At 37.1% G+C, this 23,913-nt stretch overlaps 1 protein-coding gene across 1 annotated transcript in view; it reads right to left on the minus strand.

Moving 5' to 3' along the window:
• Window positions 1-23,913, minus strand: part of abcc4 (ATP binding cassette subfamily C member 4 (PEL blood group)) — a 69,499-nt gene that overhangs the window by 10,088 nt on the left and 35,498 nt on the right. The window contains exons 20-26 of the mRNA XM_066706702.1: window positions 18,986-19,065; window positions 9,910-10,060; window positions 8,368-8,487; window positions 7,591-7,701; window positions 7,083-7,183; window positions 6,176-6,367; window positions 3,314-3,469 (exon numbers count right to left, since the gene is read on the minus strand). Coding sequence (XP_066562799.1) covers window positions 3,314-3,469; window positions 6,176-6,367; window positions 7,083-7,183; window positions 7,591-7,701; window positions 8,368-8,487; window positions 9,910-10,060; window positions 18,986-19,065 — 911 coding nt within the window. The remainder of the gene's footprint in view (window positions 1-3,313; window positions 3,470-6,175; window positions 6,368-7,082; window positions 7,184-7,590; window positions 7,702-8,367; window positions 8,488-9,909; window positions 10,061-18,985; window positions 19,066-23,913) is intronic.

The raw sequence follows: 23,913 nt of genomic DNA on the forward strand, positions 1-23,913 counted from the left end.
CTGGATAGTGAAACAAAAGAAGGCATCATTCCTCTAGTTACTGATTCTTGACAATGTATATAGTTTGATCAAGGTCCAGGGATAGGACTGTGCTTATGAAGTGTACATGAAATGTTTTATTACAGTGCAGTCTAAACATGCACTTTACATCTGTACTTTAAACTGATAGTAACTGTTCCAACATGCCACAGTGACCGCTGTAAATCTAGTCAACAGGTGATTGACACATCAGCTTGATTGTGGGTTTAATGCAATTTAACACATAACTGCTGTAACACCTAATTCTGTATTCATATAAATATACAGAAAATATAAAATTATATAAAGAACATATTCAGCCACTTTGTGCAACATAGTAACAAAAAAAACGAACAAAGCATAAACATGCATGGAATTAATGCAACAATATAGATTATGATAGCAGGCCTTTCACTCTATTATTTCCTTATTGTTTTACCATTGTTACAGCATAAGCAAACAGATCTGTATCTTGATACCTTGACAAACTTGTTGTATTTACGACACTTTAATGATTGTAATTGCCATTTGAAAAAACATTAACAAGTGTGTATTGGTCTTTTGGAGCAATATAGATTAAGAAAAAAGATGGCAAGATCGACAGCAGAGTCAGGCAATTGGTTTTTATTTAACTGGAAGAATCACTAACAAAGCACTAAAGATAACATTTCCAGTTTTTCTGTGCACACTGAGGGAAGAAGTCTGTATAAAGTACAAAATACACAACAAAAGTCTTGTAATGTCCTGTTAGCAATTGAAAATGTGTGTGTGTGTGTGTACAATGCATCCGGAATGTGAGTGTGCCTTTCCAAATCATGTCCAATCAACTGAATTTACCACAGGTGGACTCAGAAACATCTCAAGGATGATCAGTGGAAACGGGATGCACCTAAGCTCAATTTTGAGTGACATGGCAAAGGCTGTGAATACTTATGTACATGTGCTTTTTTTGTTTTTTATTTTTAATAAATTTGCAAAGATTTCAAACAAACTTCTTTCACGTAGTCATTATGGGGTATTGTTTGTAGAAATAGCCATGGAAGGCAATTGCACATAATCACAAACACAATCTATAAAGTAATCTCCGGCAGCTATATCATTACTTAGCTCTTTAGTTAAAAACACTTAAAAACATTACAGTATACCTTTACCATTAAGGATGATTTTTGCAAAACCATTTGAAGACACAAAGATTTAATTCTTCAAATGTTTAAGGTTTCCCTCCCATTGCCCTGGTGTCTGTCATTAAGCCAGCTCAAGACCAAATTTAAAATAGTTTTTTGTGACAGTTTTAATGAGGATTCAAGGTAAAGTTCAAAACAGAGCTTTTGAACACAGCTTTCCACAGAGCGATTATGTGCTCGAACAATTCTAAGCCAGCTTTTTGCTGCTGAATTCATTTATACTTTGAAGTAATTTCTCCACTTTCAATAGAACGTGAAATGGATTCAGTTTTAATACCATATACTAATAAAAGTTTATCATAATAAAATCTCCAGGAATGTGCAGAATAATAAGTCTGCAATGTACAGAATGTATATCATATCTGTAGATTGTGGGCAACTATTCTACCTGTATTCATCTACAGGCACTTACACAAAATAATGAATTGGGCATCTTATGTAAATTTATTTTCCACTTCAAAAGATAGAAAATATTTTTTAAACAATGAGTTAAGATGTGATGAATATACATAAAGAATATAAGATATATACTTCTAAGATGGATGAACTCATTATTCCCGAGATTCTTTTACAAAGCAACTAAAAAAAGAACAGTATGAGACTGACAATGTAATAAAGCAATATTCCCAGGGTACAGACAATATTCTTGGTTCCTAGTACTTCCTCCACATCCAAACTGTTTGACACGAAGTATTAATCTCAAAGAACCTCAAACACACCTGCTAGATTTAAATTCCCAGGAACAAAATGATCTGACCTGCTTTCTCAAACCTTCACATCAGACTTCAAGAAAATGGTCTGCTGTGCTTTTAAATCAGGTTCTCGCCATTCTTAATCTTTACAAAGGTGTGGTCCTCTCTTTAACAGCCTGGGTCTTTCCCTGAATCTTTACTGTTCTGAGTGTTGCTTAACTGTTTCTATTAACGATTTCTGTGTTGATATAGATCACAACAACTTTAGCGACTTTCTTGTTTTATAGTAAATGGCTCTACCCTCATCAATTAAGTACTATCCCTGATAGCAGTGAACTCGCCGATGACCTGGCTTAGTGTACGTACAAAAAACACTGAGTGTACAAGCTTTCTGAATCACTGAGGTAGTTGAAAACAAGAACTTCTTTCTTTAGTAGAGAAACTTTATCTGGAAAACTGCTGATACCAGAAACCCATCAAGGCCATGACAAAGACCTTAATGAACTTGTTTTCAAATCCCTCAAGTCTTCTGAAATGCTCACAATTTCAACTCGACAATCTATATGGAAAAAAAAAAATCTTAAGCAGCTTTTAAATGTTTACGATGTACGGGAATTATCTCCTGTCACATACTGCAGCTCTTTCACACAGGGTGCGGTGTGGGAGTCTATCCACTACACTTTCCAATAATAACCCCTCAGGGTGGTATTTTCTTAATACAGTATCTCGGTTTCAAAAGGCGGAAACAAACTTAAACCGTCTTAAGACGTTTGTCTAACTTTTCAAATCCGTAACTCAGAAATGAACTTGTCGTTAAAAGTTAAAAACCCAAACTTAAAAAAAAAAAAAGTACAGGTAAAGTTCTTCTCACAGATTCAAAGGTCACCAGCTGGAGTGACTGTTACACTGTGTCTTGATGAAGTGCTCTGTGTCTAGAAACAAAGGCAGGATTGATCTGGGCTTCAGTCCAGCGATGTTGCTTTGTTAGAAACACTGTACCCAACTCGTTTTACTGCACATTCCTCTTTCTCTCAGGTAAGTCCCTTTTGCTAGCATTATGCGTGTCTATTGCTCGTTTTACTGCTATACGTTGTTAATTGTCTTACCATTATACAAGTGATTGATTGTAGTTTAACTATACTGTATATCAGGTATCATACCCCAAACATCAACTATAATTTACGACAGGATTCTGTCATCCTCCTGGCTATAGCGCTGTATTGTTTGTTAAACAACCAAGAGATAGGAACATACAAGGCAGGCAATTAATAATAAAACAAATTCTGTGTCTCGGCTCATCCCATCTGTCATGTCATTCTCAAAGCCAAACCCAGAAAATACTAATAAAAAAGTTGAAAGATCTATGTAATAGCATCTATTATACATATTTTAGAAATGTTTGTTATAGCATGGTCGTACCTGAGGAATTATGGACATCTTCTGACGTAAATCATGCAGCCCAATTTCAGACGTCAAAACGCCATCAATGAAGATGTTTCCTTCGGGTTCAGTCAGCCGGAAGAGGGCAGAGATTAGGGAACTTTTCCCAGCGCCAGTTCTTCCTACAATACCAACCTTAAAAATACATTGAAAAAGAGAAATAGATTATATTGCATAATCTGTCAAATGTTTTGCTATTACTATCCATTAACAAGTCTCATCATACCCTAATACATCCGGACTTTGAATTAAATACATAGGTCCAGTTTTACAGTCAATAGTATTGTCTAAGTTTTTAAAGCAAAATTAATACACAAATGTTGATTTTGTATATATTATACACATATTGACCTGAAAGGATATATTTTACATTCAGATTTTAATAGAGTAATTGACTGAATGAGAATTGAGCATCTCTCATTGCCACTTCAAATTCCATCTTCCCTCTTCTACCAAGGGCAAGGTTAACCATGCGGACGTCCTACAGTCATGTTGATTATATCTCTGCCATTTCCATTTTGTTATTGTTTATTCCTTCTGATATCTCAATTACATAATGAATGTAAACAGCCATTATCAGTGACGTTACACACCGGATGGGGAGATTTAATGTTCTGTGAGGTTCAATTTCAGTATGGATGTTATATAGACTTCTCTTCTGCATTATACATTAAAATTGGTCTTAGGTATTCAAGCATTTTTGGGAATATTAAGAACCATTTCAGGATTTCTTTCTTCCTTTATTACCACACCATCCATATGGATTAATGGACAATTCTAGTTTCCAAAATTCCAAACCTTCCCACGCAAAGTTACTCATAAAATCTCAGTTCCTGGGATAACTTGTTTACACAACAACTGTTGTATTTTATTTATTTTCAATCTGTTTTCAACACCTTTAAAGACAGCTCAGATTTATTTTACAACTACGAGACGCAGATCCAATTATTTAAAAAATACTTAAAGTTAAGTAAAAGAAGAATTTGTAATGACACCCTTCAATATTATTACAAAGGTCAACGTATTATGTAATACATAATACAAAAGTAACAGTTCTAAATAAATCGCACAAAATACAACCATTATAAAATATATTCTGAGGAAGAAACTTCTTAACTATCAAACTATCTTACAGATAGAAAAGAGGTTTCACTGCTTTATTATGATCATCCCTCACACAGATTGAAACACTGCTCAGGGATGAATACGTAAGGGACAAATGCAATTTTACTGTGGAGAAGGTTGTTTGTCGCCAGTGGGGACGTGGTTTTCAAAAGCCAAACCACTGCATTATCGGTGACCACATGCCAAATGAGCTGGACACTTACAACGGTGAAAGCATACATCACTAAAGACAAAACAGAATATGAGTTCACAACTGGGACTTAGAACCCAGAATCCATTGGGCATAAAAACCTATAATCAAAAGATTCAAAACATTCTGAATCATAATGTAGAAATAGCCACTGTGCGCACCTCTTGTACTATGTGGTCTATATAACAAAGCACTCCTATATTATTAAGTATATTTTAATATAATTTCTCTGACAGTGCAATAGTGAATTCTACACAATATTTTATAATAAGTGATAATACGCTTACTGACAGATTAATTAGAGGGGTATTGTGACAGCAACACACAGGCCAACCCTTATAATCTCTTACTGGCAGCCAGGGATGGTCGATGGCATTGTCCAAATGTTTTTACTTGTTCATAGGTATGTGTATTTTACTCAGTCAGAAAGACAGCTGAGTGGCAGGTGCTTGTTCCACTTAAAGTGCCGGCGAAGACCTGTCAAGACAGACAATACCTCCAAGCTTATTGCTTCAAATTAGGTATCTTCCCATAGGCTATGCAAGTCTTCCAGGCCACCGCAGGTCTTTTCATTTATCAGACCATCCATTGTGAAATCACTAGCACCAGTGGACCGTGGCCATGCTAAATACACAGCATGCATTATACAGAGGAGGTTTCTCAGTTTTGCATCATCCCAGATCCTTTTTGTAATTGTGAACATATCTGCTAGTTAACCAAATATTCAAATCGGACCAAATGGATGCACTTGAACAGTCTTAATTAATCACATTTATTCTAGTTGCATATTGTGTATCCTCACAGGATAAATCGTATTATTAGAAAGGTGCTTTCATAATGAAGTAGAAACATACCCTATTTGCTATGTGTAGTTTTTCTTTTCTTTTTTTTTAATAAAATTGTGCGGTTTTCTTTTTTTTTTCTTTGAATAACTAAAACACAGAAATAAACACTCAGCCTTAACAAAAGCTTCCAGAGTGTATCCAATTTGCTTATGATACCGCTGCTCATTCTAAATGTATACTGTATACATTATTAATTTCCTTATATGAGGCGTTTAAAGACTGTCTTCCATTTGCGTGATTTAAAAGATTAAGATGTACCGATACCATGTTTGCTTCCCTACTAACCTACACTTGTTTTTAAATATATTTGTATTATTGGTACTGGATTCATTTCCCAAAATAGATGTGCTTTTGTTGGTTCTTTTTTATTATTTTTGGGCATAACAGGCTCATGATGTGTGGTTTATAAAAGCATTTTAGAGAGGAGTACAAAACAGTTTAAAATCACACAGAATAAAGAGATTGACTTCTGTTTTACACGTGATGTACAAATATGCCAATATCAAAGACTATATATGGATCTGCATGTTATTGAGCATGTAGGAACCCTTATATCTAGTGAAGATCATAACACTTGTCTATTAAATCCCTTTTTCACTGGATTATAAATCACATCTTACTGCCAAAAAGACCATATTTTAAATATCGAAATGTATAACAATTGGGAAATTGGATACTAACCTTTTCTTTCGCTCTAAAAACAGCTCTCATATTCTTGAGAACAACAGGTCCATTGGTGCTGTAGGCAAAATTGACTCCCTCAAAGGTGACCTGGCCATGGGTTGGCCATTCTTGAGGTGGCCGTTTCTGTGTTACCCATGGAGCTTCACTGTCTAGATCAGTGTATTCCAAGACTCTCTCCACCGACGTCATCTGAGGATTAGCAAAATGGTTACTGTAATTGCTACGTTCATGCCCACAAGCTCAAGACAATTCTGCTAAACAACCATTCGTATCTTGGACAAAGCAGCCCACATTTCTTAACTAACAATAGCATCTTACTCTAAAAACAAATAACAGTGAGAATAAAGAGGAACACTATAGCACCTTATTCCCCTAGTTTGGGGATTTGAGACTGTTAATTGCCCCTTTTAAGTCTCAGAGATGGTAACTATAATGTAGATGCAGGAATTCTCCAGAAGACTGACTTTACTCCTTGCTGTTCGAGTGCAGAAATCAATAAGAGGTCGTCCTTGGTGCATTACATTAGACACACATTGGTTTATAAGATTCCACAAACGGAATTTAATAAAGGTCCCCAGTTTATAGTAACCTTCGGTGAGTCACAAGAAATTACTCCACATTTTGGAAACATTAGGCCAGCGCTCTAAATCAAGTAATAAAAAACACTAGTATCCTTCAAGGGGTGATATTTCTACATGTAAGAGGCAGACCAACAAACTGCAGCACTTGTCAATAACATTACTGATCTATAAGAACAGGCTGAGAGGTGGACATTAATTTAGACTTAATATATAGCTAAACGAGAAGGACTTAATTAAAAAAAAAAAATACTAAGAAAGCAAATAACATACGACTGCATAATTTAAATACAACCGTACTTCATTTGATTATCTTTTCATCTTACCAGGTTTTCAACTTCAGCACTTTGACGGACGCCCCACTGAAACATCCCCATCAGAGTGACGGCATAGGACAGGGCTAGTCCAACTTCCCCAGCCTGCATGCCTGAAGAATGCAGAAAAAACATGCACATTAATTCAGAAAAAAATAAACAAAATATGTCCACAATGGTATTTGTTATATCAGAATCGCTAATATAAGAACTTTAGAACTATTTGCCAATAATAAAAAGTGCTTAACATATTTGACCAATACTTGCTGCTCAATCAGTGCATATATTGTGTATAATCTTACCACGGTCATGTGCCACAAAGGCATTGCCCATAAATATGATGTTTTCTTCAAACCATGTTTTCCAAAAAATAAAAACCCTATTCTTAGAGTCCTTAGACTTATAATGACAGTATCTTCATGGTTTAAGGACAAAGAAAAATACACTGCTTTGTCAGTTTCTTCACTCTTCATATATGCTTAAGCTGTAATGTATATAGGTATAGACATGTGACTCTTACTGTCTTTAAGAAGAATTGATCCAAAGGCAATAATTGTAACAAAAACTGCACAAATGCCATCCAGTCGCACAGCAAACCACCGGGATGTGGTCAGGAATAGAAACCAGGCCTCTGCAAGAAAAATGAAGTCCAGATGAAAATCAGGAACATCTGTGGCTGTGGTGGTCAGACTAACTGCTTTCATAACTTTCACAAAATCTAAGATTTGCAATTGACTAATAAGAATATTATTGGTGGCTGGTAGTTAATAATAACATTCAGTTATTTACGACATACAAAGATATGAATGCCTTTATCTGTAGTTATAATATTAACACTCCATCCACAGTTTTACACAAATAGTTAATGAGCTGAAATAGTTTTCCAATTCAAGGTTAATTTATGCATTCATTTATTCAGAGATCGCTATGGCTTGCAGGGATCTGGCACATTGGGATCCCAAATGGGGAATCCCAGTCACTAAGAAATAGCCAGTGGTTTGAACCATCAATGTGCAGGATTTAGGTGTGTGTTTGTGTGGAGGTTTTTACTGGTTGAGCCACCATATATTAACTTTGGATTGTATTCCTCTGTTTACTTAGAAATTGCTTTTTGTGTTGTGTGTATATAGGCTTGTGTATATGGTTTCAAATTTCAAGTCAGAATAATACAAGCTGACCGCTGAGGAGGTCTATGTTCTAGATACTCAGGTATCCTCATTTATTGCCCAGTATTATTTAGCTGAAGCTAAGGTTTTAGATGCTTTTTAAAATGGGGCAGTTTTTTTTATATGCTAACCTGAATGGAGATCCTGATGGTCATCAAATATTTTCTGAAATCGATTTTCTGCTTTAAAGGCACGAATGGTCCATAGTCCTTGAAGAGAGGAGGACAGAAGGGAAAAGACGGGACTCCGAGCTACAGCACACAAAAAAGAAAAACATTCACTGAATAGTCACACATCTATACATTGTTTTCCAAAGCCCCCCACAATCAGTTCTTGAATGCCTGTCCTTACGAAAATATATTCATAATTGTAAAATTATCTAAAATGGGCACAAAGAAAATGTAGACAAAAAAATCAAGACTTTTCTATGCAAACAGCTGTTTCAACATTTTTTTTTCCAGTGAAGCTAAAAGGTATATTGGTACACCTGTTTCTGCAGTGAGTTTATTGGATGGCACAGTTTGCTTTTAGCTGTTTAGATAAAAAGCATGTGAAGTCTTAGAGATTAGAAGTAAAATATACAAAACTGAGTAAACTCCTTCCTGTCACATACTGTATATGGAATTAACTTCACAATGCTGGGTTTATAAGTCACTAAATGGTTGAATAGTTGTGTGGCTCTAGTAACACCTTTTAGAAACAATACAACCAAAAACAGGATGTCTTTGAGTCCTACAAGGTCAAATTATTCCCCAGAAAGAAGTTTTGCCCCTGTTTTGCTTGAACAAGATATCAGTAAATAATAAGGTTGATCCACAGCTTTTATAATCTTAAAGATTTAAAATTAAATAAATACATGAATTACAGAAAATATCTGGATTGAGTTGACGTGAGTGTTATACTTTAGTATAACTGTTACAAAGTAATCACATCCTCATCTGCTCTTCAAAATACTATTAATATTTCCTTGAGCTTAACACTTGTATCTAATACTGTACTGAGAGTATTTTATATGATGTGAACATTTGGAAAAATCCACTTGATGTAATCATTCATAAGTAATCAAAAATAATTGTTCGTATTTAATAATTTTTCCTTTACATTATAACCAAACTGTGTCTTGAATGAAATAGGTAGGGCTTGCTGGGAGGCCGTGGTAAATGTCTAAGTTATAAATGACAGCTTGATAATATCTTGCAACATTTGTGCTCTTTATCCAAAACAATAGCACTACGTGGAGAAAATAATACCTTGGCCAATTGTATTCCTGTTTATACTTCTTAATCGTATGAAATGTATTATCAGGAAGAGAAAGGGCTGGGTTTCAGAGAGAGAGGAACCGATTGACACTATTGTTTTTATTCCATTGGCCTTTTTGCATTGTTTCCTGGTTCCAATGGGCGGCTGGCCTGAACTCCCAGGAAGGTGGCTCCACTTGCCCCTTCTCTGCCTAGTGGCATTTACGGCTTTGTTTCTGATCCATTTACTCTTCATGAACTTGCAAAGCTTTATGAATCAGCGCTGTGCACGTCTATGGACAAAACCGTGGGGCACACATACACTTGCTTCGCTTTGTGTTTGGGATCACTGCATTTGACAATGAACCGTTTGCATTTCTGGGTTCTTTTCTCTTGATTATTATTGAGCATATCCATTCTGATGTTAAAACCTACTGGTCGATTCCAGGCGCTTAATATCCCTGGAGGTCTGCAGGAAATATCGCCGCAGAAATATGAAGACGATCAACAGCGGAGCCACCGGAATTATAACCCATGGGATCACCCCCACAGCCACGGCCACCACGCCCACAATCTGCAGGAACGTCTGTCAGGAAAAACACAAAGAAAATTGCATCAATTACATATTAGGTGGGTCTATGACAAACACTTTAACAACAAGGCTCACAAAACTGAGATGCAAAGTCAGATAAACCTGAACCTGCCAGTCCCTTCTTCTCAAAATAAGTTTCATAATCGGAAGTGAATATTCAGAACCTTATAATTATCTTATAAATATCAACTGATTAGACTGTGTATCTTTCAAATCAAATCAATGTCAACATTAACATTGCAACTCACACTTTTCCTAATTCCTACTTATTACACTAAAGAAAGAAATGAGGTGGAAAAAGTACATAGGTTCATGACGTTTGAAGATACCTGCAAAAAACTGAAAGGATGATATGTCTGTATTTAATGTAGTTAAGGGTACACATAAATACATTGTACAAGGAATCTATTATCCACCAAAATGTCAGATGACCTTTTCCAGTTACATAGTAGAAGGCTAATCATTTATTATCCAAAAACTCTACTTCAGTATTATCAACAAAGATGGGTAGGTAATAGCCACAAAAGCATGGACAGAGAGTGTAGTTATTAGGTCAACGTTTTAAGTGGACGATGTGTCACACACACTGTAGTGGCCAAGTGTTTCCTTCTTTTCTCGACTGGATTGCATCAAGCCACTGTAAGCCTTTTCTTCAGGTTATAGCTTTCCCCAAGGCCACTTATATTCTCCCAGTACAAGGCCCGCAGGTATTGGCCATCATCACTCTGACCAGCAATCACTGTTTGACATGCTGTGACAGATAGAGATTTATTACAACATTAGAAAACCACAAGTACTCCAACTGCATAACAAAATGCCTCGTCACTCTTGTTAATGGGCACCTGACACAGCCTAACCAGTGCCAATGCAGAATGTGATCCCCAAACTTAACTGACAGAGCGCCATGCTTTAACCATTCACAGCAAAAATGAACACGATGACCCATCTATCCCTCGACCACTAGAATGTATACCCTAGCTCAAAGTGAAGAAATTGCTTTTCACTAACCACTGACCACCGACTATGTGCGGGAACCTTTTCAGGTCTTTCCATCATTGTCTGCATATTCTCTAATGAGAGAAATGTCAATAACAGTTGATTGGTAAACAACTAATATTGAAATCAGGGAAGAACAATCTAATTTGTATACAGCCAGGACGCAGCCATGGTGATGGTTTTGTAATAGCAGAGACCGCTTTCTAACAACCAAGAAAGGCTGCACTGTACACAATGTTTCAGCACTGAAGACTCAACAAGTAGATGTTAGAATCTCTTATTGAACCCATATGGCAATAATATTGTTTTATTTTAAACAGCAATTCTTATCACTAAAAAAAACAAAGGTGACAGATGTCAAAACACTTGGTACCACACTAGTACCCACCCTGTCCATCACGTACCTAGCTTTAACTTCATAGATATAATAAAATACATTCCATATTCACTGAATTACAGATATAACACAAACTCAAGACCTTGAGATCAAAGACAACTCAACTCTGCCACCCAATCCCCTTGTAAGGTAATAAAGAATCAGATGTATCAGCCATGTAACTCTCACTGGTTTCAGTGCAGGCTTCAGAAATAAAATTTAATTTAGCACCTTAATTACTGATTTTATCAAGTCTTTAACCACATGTTTAAGCATGATCACTTTCAATATCATTTCAAATGAAAACCAACTCAATTTCATTTACAGTACAGATAAGCGGGTATTACCAGTTACACAACTGCTGCTGTGTAGCACACACCACCGACCATCAAGTGGAAATTACACAGCACAACTGATCCAAAGGTACAGGATTTTCAGAGTGCACAAAATTATTAGTTTGTTTATAGAAGGCAGGCAGGTTCCTAAACTGCACACTGAGGGCTCAAATGTGAGAGAAGCAAAAGTCTAACTGAACTTAAACATCAAAACAAAAACATACTAACTAATGCAGGATACTACATCACATTAACAGTATTTGATATCAAATGTAGATACATACATACACATATACATATACATTATATATATACACACACACACACACACACACACACACACACACACACTCACCTAAAGGATTATTAGGAACACCATACTAATACTGTGTTTGACCCCCTTTCGCGTTCAGAACTGCCTTAATTCTACGTGGCATTGATTCAACAAGGTGCTGAAAGCATTCTTTAGAAATGTTGGCCCATATTGATAGGATAGCATCTTGCAGTTGATGGAGATTTGTGGGATGCACATCCAGGGCACGAAGCTCCCGTTCCACCACATCCCAAAGATGCTCTATTGGGTTGAGATCTGGTGACTGTGGGGCCAGTTTACTACAGTGAACTCATTGTCATGTTCAAGAAACCAATTTGAAATGATTCGACCTTTGTGACATGGTGCATTATCCTGCTGGAAGTAGCCATCAGAGGATGGGTACATGGTGGTCATAAAGGGATGGACATGGTCAGAAACAATGCTCAGGTAGGCCGTGGCATTTAAACGATGCCCAATTGGCACTAAGGGGCCTAAAGTGTGCCAAGAAAACTTCCCCCCACACCATTACACCACCACCACCAGCCTGCACAGTGGTGACAAGGCATGATGGATCCATGTTCTCATTCTGTTTACGCCAAATTCTGACTCTACCATCTGAATGTCTCAACAGAAATCGAGACTCATCAGACCAGGCAACATTTTTCCAGTCTTCAACTGTCCAATTTTGGTGAGCTTGTGCAAATTGTAGCCTCTTTTTCCTATTTGTAGTGGAGATGAGTGGTACCTGGTGGGGTCTTCTGCTGTTGTAGCCCATCCGCCTCAAGGTTGTACGTGTTGTGGCTTCACAAATGCTTTGCTGCATACCTCGGTTGTAACGAGTGGTTATTTCAGTCAAAGTTGCTCTTCTATCAGCTTGAATCAGTCGGCCCATTCTCCTCCGACCTCTAGCATCAACAAGGCATTTTCGCCCACAGGACTGCCGCATACTGGATGTTTTTCCCTTTTCACACCATTCTTTGTAAACCCTAGAAATGGTTGTGCGTGAAAATCCCAGTAACTGAGCAGATTGTGAAATACTCAGACCGGCCCGTCTGGCACCAACAACCATGCCACGCTCAAAATTGCTTAAATCACCTTTCTTTCCCATTCAGACATTCAGTTTGGAGTTCAGGAGATTGTCTTGACCAGGACCACACCCCTAAATGCATTGAAGCAACTGCCATGTGATTGGTTGGTTAGATAATTGCATTAATGAGAAATTGAACGGGTGTTCCTAATAATCCTTTAGGTGAGTGTATATATATATATATACATATACACACACACACACACACACACACACACACACTGAACAAAATCAAGAATTTGGTAAATAAATCACACTTACAACAAAGCCTTATAAGTAAGGTTATTAATACAATTAACTAAAATACTAACACTTTAAATAAATAGAATTACAGAATCAAAACTCTTCAGTACGGCACCTGAAAGATAGCAACACATACGATTATATGGATAAGGATAAAGAAAAATATGGAGCTAGGAGATCTGTGGGTGGTTCATGTGAAGGAAACACAAATTACCTTAAAGTGTAAAAATATATGTCCCAATGAGCCAGTGTGCACTTCACTGTATAACAGTCTAGTCAGGGCTTTGTCTTTTTATTCAAAATGACAGATAGAGCATCAGTCAAATAAAAACACCCACTTCCATCTCTGCCACTATGCGTCTCTAGAGTTGGTGTAACAGTGATCCTTATGTGATGAGCCTGCTATAGGTACATCATTCCTACCAATTCTTGAGCGCATACAAGTCCATTGCACTGGTGATGGTGACCCAGCTTTGAGCAAAGCAGTCTACGCACTTGCAGATCAGTTAAGGTTAAATATGAAATAGATCTTCTCCAAAAACATGAACATACAGTAGGAAGTATTTATGTGTCAAATATACACAACCGTTTAAGGTTTCTCACTTTTTCTTTTTTACAGCAATACTGTAATTTAGAAAATCTATATACGGTCAATACTTTCCATGGGTACAGCCATGTTGCTAAACCGAGCGTCGCCAATTTGCACATATATTTTGATGACATTCCTTTACATGCTTCATATGTTTACAACTACCAAAAGTTCTAATAAGATTCCAGGTTTTGACAATATAGGTCATCTGAGGCAAATGAGCCAAGCAGGATTAATTATATTTAAACCAAGCCTTCCTCGGTCCCCAGAGGGTTGCTGTCGCCATGCTCTTGTTTGATGTGATCAATTTGCCTGGTCTGCCAGTTATCAAGTCAGAATCATAGAAAACCTTGACCCACCCACACTACATAGAGATCAGGTTGATTACAAATAAACAAATCACCAAGCCTCAACAAACCCGCACGCCCCCACCTACAAAAAAATCTGAAGAAAAAACTCCCAAATCTAAAGCCTGCTGCACATGAAAGTGAAAAAAAGCTTTTGTATATAAACAGTTTAAATAAAGCATTACCTCTAATTGCTTTCTAGCAAGAATAGAAAGCTACAGTAGGCATGCGAATCGGTGGTTTAGCCAAATAGAGCACACACTGTGCCCGTACACCATTCAGATCTCAGCTACCTAATTGCTTTATTTTGTAAGCGATACTATCTGGACTTTGATGTCCAAATAAAATTAGAAAATTGAAGAAAATTGCAATATTTGCCGATAACAAACTGTTGTTCCACAATCCAACATAAACAGATCTTTGACAATTAAACATCCTCCGAGACGAGTATCGGCAGACTATTCCTTTTCCCCTCAATTTAGTGACTTTGCGCAGGGTTTGTGATGGAAGAAAGCCTGCTGAAAGTAACAAAAAAAGCAAAACAAAGATGCTGAAGAACATAATCGCCCCGAGTTTTTTTTCTACACACTTTTCCTGACAGAGCAGTACAATACAATGCAAGGGTCAGTGGTACTGAAATGAGGAAAGGCAGTTCCACTTTTTAGCAGGCAAGAATGCAAGTGACCCACGCTATTATCTCTGCCTTAAGGCTTTCTTGTTCTAAAATACCCAGATGCAGCAACTATTCTTTCAGAGAAATGACTGTGGACACCTCCTTCACATTTTCCCTTTCTTCGGCATTTTCACTTCATAAAGCTGCAGTCAATGTGTTTTGTGTGTGGTGAGGAGGGTCTGACACATTCCGAGGTGGTCTCAGTCACTGTCTACATTGGTGGCTCAAGTAGTCTCAGGATTAAGCTTTTGTGTCCAAAGAAAAGGTAAGAAAAGTCAGTTATTTGAGTTCAGTCAAGCTGTTGATTTTTTTCCCCCCTTAAAAAAAAAAAAAAAAAGGAGAGAAAGGCTTTGAAATGCACTCTCTCCTCTATAAATCACTACTCCCTCTCCATAGAGCAGCTGCAGGGACGTTCACATGCCTTCACTTCGAAGCTCACAATCGGCCTCACACTCACATGAGCACACAGACAAAAAGAGTTCCGCTTAAGGCTTAAGACACGAGAAGAAGAGGGCAGACTGAGTGAGATCAGTCAAATCTGATACAGAAGTCACAGAACAATAATGGACAACAGTTATTCAAATAAAAGTGATTGCACACATTTCTTTGCTTAATTTCCCCCCAAGGAAACTTTATATTGATCTATTTATGTTTTAACAGAAGATATTGCTGCAGTCTCCGGTCAGACAAGGCACCTGTGAAGAAGACACCAGAGAGAAAGGCCGGGGCTAGCTGTCCGCGAAGGCCGAGACCAGCGATGTGAAATAGTTATGAGACCACAATGCCCCGAGACCACACAGGCTTTTGAAGGTTTTCACACGGGGCTCGTAAGCACATGACTGCTACCGCCCGTTCTCAGCAACTTAGTCAGCCCACTTCCCCTTTTCTCCTCATTCACTCAAAAACATTCTCAACTACTGAACAACTTCGCCTGCATGTCTTCAGACAGACCAGGAAGCTTTGTGAGTCACACACAAAAAAAAGAAAATCAAGATTAAAACAGATAAAAAAAAATAAAAATAATCACACTTCCCTCATCACCACTCTTGGTTCAGAAACATTTGTTCTGCACAAATGTATCAAATATATATATATATATAGATATATATATATATGTTACAGCTATATTCAATTAAACTGTACTATGATATTGTATGATATATTATAAGTCTGTCTGTAATTTTCATCTTCACTTGAGTTGACCATTTCCACAATGCACTGATTTTTTTTTAAGAATAAAACTAAACAAAACCGATTTTTTGAGGTAAAGCAAAGAGCAACACTAGAGAGAGAATTGAAGAGGCTTTATACGTCACTCTCATCTGTCCATCAAAACCCTTCAATTCTGCTTCTGCTGTTTTCACATCCTAAAATGCTCAATTTCTGAAAGAAAAAGCAACCTAGGATTTAAAGGTCAACTCTCCACAAAAGCAAACCATTCCCTTTATCTTAGGTGGTTTTAATTGACATTTCTTTCTTTGTCAATATGAATAAAAGAGAGGAAAAAAAAAATGCAGTCTTTCAATGTCTTAAATTGTTGATTAATTCCCCCTAAATCACAGTGAACAAAAATATGGCTTGGGAGAAACTGCATTCTGCCACTTGAGAGAAGCACCTTATTAAGAATATTTGGTGCTCTTCAGAACTGCAAAGTGCTAACCCCAACATAAAGACTACTACTTAAATGCAAATCCCACCACAGAAAAGCCTTTTCCCCACAGAGTGAGATAAACCAGTTACGGCATTGTTTATTAAGTTTCACTTTATTCCCCTTGACAACCATTTAAACAATGACTGTTGGGAAATGTCCCTCAGAGAATGAACAACAATGGCAAGGATCAGTGGCTTTTCTGTCTGGCTAATACTTTAAAAAAAGAGGAAAAATAGTCCTTCCTGAAAGAATTAAAGAATGTTCTATGAAAGGCACCTGCAAACAAAAATATAATGGGCAACAAACAAAAGCACTTTGTCAAAATGATGCCACCTTTGTGCCCCACATAATAAACCTGCATTTTCTTTTACAGGAAAAGACTACATTGTATATAAACAATGCACAGTCTTACATATAGTACACGTTGAAGTAATTAGCTTTATTCACCGCTTTGTTTTGACAAGCGGGCTTAAAGCAGCAAATGCCAAGCAGTATGCCATAGGTAAAGTATAGTTTTCCGTCAGTCAGCAAACAGTACAGCTACTGTATCTACATACTGAGTATCAGTTCAGTCTAAACTGTGATACATCGATGAATCATGCAGTGATGGCGATTCTGGGGACATTACAATAAGAGCCAAAGTCCAAATAAGTACCTCATGAATTCATGCTGGAAACTTCTTTGTGTAGATCTGTTTTTGCTACAACTATTTTGGAGTATAAGTAGTGGTTCAAAATAGGCTTTTACCAGCTTGTTTTTAAAACTTTGCAATGATGTTAGTCCACTGGAAGTGGATAGGAATTTGTGTTGGTGTCTTTTAAAAAATCCAGACTAACCTCTTCCAAAATATTGCACATTGTGATGAACAAAATAAACTTAACGAATGACTTCTAAAAACAAACACACAAGTAGACATGAAATTAAAAATAAAATAATTTAAATATTTAGAATTTTGAAGTCTTGGGATACTGAGAATCTGAAGAAACATCATTATTTGTGAAAGTTGATTTTAGTTTAAAAGCAAGTTTATTATATATACACAACTGCTTTAGCTTCATTTTAGTCCAATTTGAGAATCTCCTTATTAATAAAACTCAAAATAAGTGGAAATTAGTTGAATTAGTAACACTTCTAGCTTTGAAAGTAATGCAACTTGGTTTAGCTGAAACATATCGACTCTTATTGATAGTAATAGTACTAGCCTAGATTATTTTATCTGTTCTACAGTGCACAATGTAATTTAGGATTTGATCCGGTGACCTCCTCAATCTCGTGTAAGGATGCTCTCTAGTGGGTAAACACAGCAATTTGGAAAAACAAATCTACAGCTGCTAAGTTACAGAAGAAATAGTACCTGTAGCCTACAACATGATGCAAGTAAACATATGTCAAATCTAAACCACATTATCAATCAAAGGTTTATAGACGTTTACACTGCAAATGTAAAATGGAACAATATCTCCAAACTACATGAAGAAAACTGGACTTGGATTGTATTAGGTGACTTTATACAGGCTGGATAAATCAATGGAAACTTTAGTAAATCAGAAAACTGATACAACTACTTTTTAAAGTGGCCTTCCGTAACATTTTTTTCTGTCTCTCTCTACCTATTACCTAGCATATTATTAAAATGGAGAGCCTACACCGCACAAAAAGCTTTTGTGAATATGATCTTTTGTGCTTCCACCATTTAAGATGGCTTTTGTTCCCCATGAGATTTGTATCTGCCACAAACATCACTCGCTTATTGTCAAGAAGGTATTAATTTTCATCCCGGCTTTGTTCTTTTCTTTTGCCCTAACCAAGGAGCCACGCCTGCTTCTATACTTCTGATTGTGCTGCAAACATTCCCTCCTTTGTGGTAATAGGTGCATGAGCTGGCTCATCTTCACCGTCTTTCGTGAGAGATGATTGTTTCTGTATTGTAATGGCATTTCGTAACGTTACCTGGACGTGTGCCAGAGTGCCCCAGGGCAACCGAACAAGGAGCAGAGTAAAGAGCTGCTGGAGGGAGGAACCAAGACTCAGGACATGACAGCAAAGCTCTGCGACTCTCCCTCGCTAGGTAGTATTGCTCCCATTAACTTTTTCCCTGCGTGCTTTACTGCGATATTGAATTGCGGCCACACCCTCGCCTGATGTGCAGACACTTATTAAACCAGTGCTGCCGCTCTGGCAGGCAAGCTGGTAATCCCAAAGTAATTGTTTCAAGATTACAGGGCCATGGCCACAAAGCAGACCCAGCCGACCATGAAATGGCCTCACAATGCACAGATAATATTTGAGTGGCGGAGGTGCTGCCTTACCTGGATGAAGTCCACAAACGTGAAGGGCAGCTGGCTGTCCAAATGGCCAATGTCCTTGGAGAACCTGTTCAGGATTCTTCCTAGGAGACAGAAAATAGAAGAATGACATCCCGGGTTCTTTTGTCAACATACCAAACAACTGAAGTTATGCCTGTTATGAAGAATGAATGCACATGTCAAGGCTACAACAAACTGCATTTGGATATTTACTTACTTTTATATATATATATATATACACACACACACACACACACACACACACACACACACACACACACACACACACTTATACATATACATACATTCAAACTGGTAAAATTTAACTTCTGTATGGCTATTCAGGTTATCACAGTAAAGAATTTCCTTTTTTCAGGGTGTGCTTTTATTTCTTCTATATTTGCATTTACATTAATGTATATTTACATAGTTTCTTCAGTCTTGTTTTTTCTTTTTTTAGCTGCATGTAATAGTAGTGAACAATCTCTTAAATGTGTCATTTGTAGTTTTTTTTAAATAATTTATCAATCCAATAGAAATGAATCACAGTTGCTTAAGTGGCTGTCAGGTGAATACCATGTACACATTCAAAACTATCAGATGGTCAAATAGTGAGCCATATCTAAATTAAACAATGATTCATAAAACTCATTTTATTGTACAAAGCCTGCCCTACTGTGAACTGAATACATCTGAAACCCTTTTGTCTGAAGACAAAAAGGGACGCAAACCTCAATACCTGCCATTCTTATAACTGGCTGTGTCAATGACTTTAATTGGGTGCAAATGTGTTCAGGTGTTCATTATCCACTTTTGGTTTTGCAAGGTGTTCCACCGGCACTTTATTGTGGGTCCCTTTAGAAACTTTGTTTAAATCTAGATCCAAAAGCACATAAGATTATACCACACCTGCGCCAAAATGTTTACTGCTTGGGTCCTAATCACTGTGCCCGAAGCCACAGGGTGAGAAGTATGCACGCAAGAAAGCTCCAGATACATTTCAGTCTGTAATATTGTTTTCGATTGTAGACTGGGTGTATTTATGGTTTTCAGTATCTTTGAGGGCGAGGAAATGTTAAGGCTTTGAAGGAAAACAAAAACAGCCCTGATCTGTGGTTTAGTAAATGACATGATCAACCAAAAAGGCAGGCTGATACATGAAAGTAACAAAACTAAACCTTCACTTCTTAAAGGTGGCTAGAAGTGACATCAGTTGGGTAGATCACTTTAGTCTCAAGTGCTTTTCAAAACACATCACACACCTCCAATGCAGATAAGTATACTTTACTGTCCATCACTGTCAGGAAGTTAGTTTTTGGTTAAGGAGTGCTTCAGTCATGAATAAAACTCTTCTGGTGTCCGATGAAACCGTTTCTGAGAACTGACAGAACCCTTCTTTTATAGGTTGAGAAAACGAATCTCGAAATTAAAGTAACAGTCCACATAATGGCATTACAACAGCATGGTATTTTGTTATACTACTTTACATGCTGACATAGCTATACACCATTCAGTGAAAGATCTGTTTAACATAAGATAACTAAACTAGCGATTTTGACAAAGGTTTGGAGCCATTTTCCAAAATTTGACGTGAAGGGTTCATTTTCCTAGTTTCATTTTGAGGGAAAAACTAGAATCTATATATATATATATATATATATATATATATATATATATATATATATATAAATGAATGGGTAATGTGCAAATGTGCATTTCAAATTTCAAAAAGTTACCAAAAAGTGTCCGATAACACAGAGAACTGCATTGTATATTAATAATATAACCCCGCTCAATCATGTGTCAAAGAAGGCCACTACAGGTGAGAATATTATTTTCATAGAGCAGAATTCTAGGAGATAAAAAGGGCATATTATCAGTATTACTTTGGCACATTCTTTCAGTTAAAAGCACACTGTATAAAAAGATAAAGGTATGCTAACATCATACTGAAATGGCCTTTCTGCATTATTTTATTGCTTTTAGGACATTGCCTTATCAGGATAGCGTCATGAGGTTTACAGCGTGTTTCCTTATCACAAAGCAAAAAGAGAGATCACATACAAATATAATAAATACTTAAACAGATAATACACCGATAACAAGGCCAGGGATTGACTGCCTTTTCCTGCAAGACACTTCTGTTGCCTTGAAAATCATATGAACAGATGCTCTCGTTCTGAGGCAGTGACGTCAGCAGTGAGTGTGACATACTGGGTACGAGATACGGATTGGGTAAGGCTACAAATCCATTGATAAGTTAACTGACATTGTAATGGGCATAAAGAGAAGCCTGTTTATTGCTATTCCGTGTTGTCAAGGCAGTGACCTGAATGTTTATTAGTGAGTTGGCACTGGATCCACCTCGAAGATCACAGATCATCACGCAGTGGTGGCCCCTGTAGTCACAACCTACTGTGTAAGCAGCTTAGTGCTTAAGGACTCTTCAAAACGTACACCAAAAAGTAGGCCCAAAACATAGGACAATCAAGACCTTCTCCAACCAGTGTGAATGTTCTTAACTTATTCAACAATTTGAATATAACCAAATTCAGTGGAATCATGTATTATTCTGTGTAGTATTTTGTAAATATGTATCCCAGGTCTCTGGAATATGTTATCAAAAATAAAATCAATAGAAATAAAATCAAGTCAGTCAAAGCAGTGCATGAGTTTACATGAGTTTAGAAAAGACGAAATAAAACAAATCAGTGCTTATTGTGACAGTTAGTAGTTGTTACTTCCAGGTTAAATACTTGCAATAAGTGACCCCAGGAAAATGTGGAAAAGTAACCGTTTTTTTTTTTAATGTTATGTTGCACCAAGCATGGGATTTTTCATCAGTCTGTCAGTGACTGTTCATTCATGTAGTTTATGAGACTTCTGTTACTTCGATTTTTCAGGCTGGACAGTCATAATATAATGTTAGTTGGTTAAGAGAAGATTAATTTGACCTGCACAAGGCGCTGCAATGTTTTATTGCCATCTATAAAACAAATAATTCATTCTGTGGCCTGACTAACACCTAAAAATGTCCTAGGTTTCAAATTAAGAGGTTCTATACAATACACACACTTAACTGTTGAACATTTTGACTTGCTAAATGTGTTATACAGATGTTCATGGGCAGACTCTTATGTTGGGTTACTTGGAGTAGTTTTACATTATAGCACAGTAGTAGTACCTTTTTTATTCTTACTTTGTAGTCTACAGCTAAGGTACACATTCATGACGAATTCCAGCAAGCAAAAGTTCTTTGTTCACCTGTCTGACACAATGTGCCCATGCTATACATTACAGATATGCTGTTACACAAAGGGTAAAGCATGAAAATGCCTGCAAGGTAAAATTCTTATGAAAATAGTTTCAATCACTGCCGATCAGCAACGATATATTACCCATTGTATAGGTCCTTTATAGACATTTGAGAAACTCCAGTGCTTTAGTATTTAAGGATTTATCATGGATGTGGCATCCAAGTGTGAATTGCACCATTTTTTGTAAAACTCTGACTTAGCCAACCCTTTCAGTTGTCACATTAACCACCCATGTTACTTGATATAAGGTTTATAACATTAACAGTGGGGTCTTCCTTTAACAAAATCTGTTGCAAACTGCATCTCTCTCCAAACATCTTGATAAATGTGGAACTCAGAGGTGCACGGTATGATGCCAATTCTGATTTCTTGCACTGGTCACCGCTGGGGTGCAGTTTTGCTGATACCCCCTTGTAGAACATCTCCCCGAATTTGGATTCTGGTTTAATTCTGAAGGCCGATTGCGAAGTGACGTGGACAGTGGGAGTGAGTGGAGCTCACCTGCTTTTCCCCGGATCCTGACAGCCGATGCTCTAATTCCCCACAGAGTACTCCTTGCTGCCAATACTAATACATTATAAATCGATTATTTATGGTGCCGAGTTGAGGTCCCTGCAATCTTTTTTTTTTCTTTCATGCAATTAAACTGCCTAACTGCAGAGCAGTGGGGAGTCATATCACCCACACTCCACACACGCAGTCCGCATTTTTCATATTTTGAATCTTACCATTATAGATGACATCTTTCATGCGGCTTATGTTTCATACAGATGATAAATGGGAAGTGAAAACCTAAAAAAAAAAAAAAGGCTATTTCTGAAAACGAAAACACCCCAAACCTATAGAACGTCTTAAATGTTTTAAAATAATAACTGAAATTGCCTAAATGTTGATCATGCTTTCGAGTATGTAAAATATGCTGTCTAAAACTATTGATGTTGATGAAAACTGAAAAAAAAAAATATTACAAAAACATCGAAGGTTCTAAAGTATAACGATTCTGGATCCATAGCAACCACTCAGAGATCAAATGTCACTGTGATCTATAATGTGTAAATTTACCAATGACAGGATATAGCTTTGACAACGCTTATTCACAGAACTCAGGCTAAAGCCCAATAGGGTTTACCGTAAAAAGTAAAAATATAAAATCTCAACCAAGGAAATCCACTGCAATTAACTGGGATACGGTATTGACACACAAAAAATAACAGCCCTTTGCACAAGAAGTTGGAGCTTACGACTGGGTAGTCAGAAACCATTAAAAAAAAGAATGACTCTTGAGTAGAAGTGATATCAGATATGTATTTGTTAAGAAAAGAAAAACAACCTTACAGGTATGTACCGAGGAAAAGACAACTTTATTCAGGTGCTTCGGTCTTTTATTGAAAACAGACTGGAAACCACGTCTGCTGAAGACAGTTACATTGGCAATCCCATTGTTAATGACCACAAAACACACCGAGGCCTTAATACAACCAATCCTCCTGTTTCAAGAAGCTATTCTCTGTAAAAGCCTTTAGTAAGTCCAAGCATAAAGCTTCTGCAATGTTTGCCTGCCAAGGGCTGTTCCTCATATAATTGGTCCTACTGTACAATGGTAACTGATAGCAA

This window comes from Amia ocellicauda, chromosome 6 (genome assembly GCF_036373705.1).
Source record: "Amia ocellicauda isolate fAmiCal2 chromosome 6, fAmiCal2.hap1, whole genome shotgun sequence".
Taxonomy (NCBI): domain Eukaryota; kingdom Metazoa; phylum Chordata; class Actinopteri; order Amiiformes; family Amiidae; genus Amia; species Amia ocellicauda.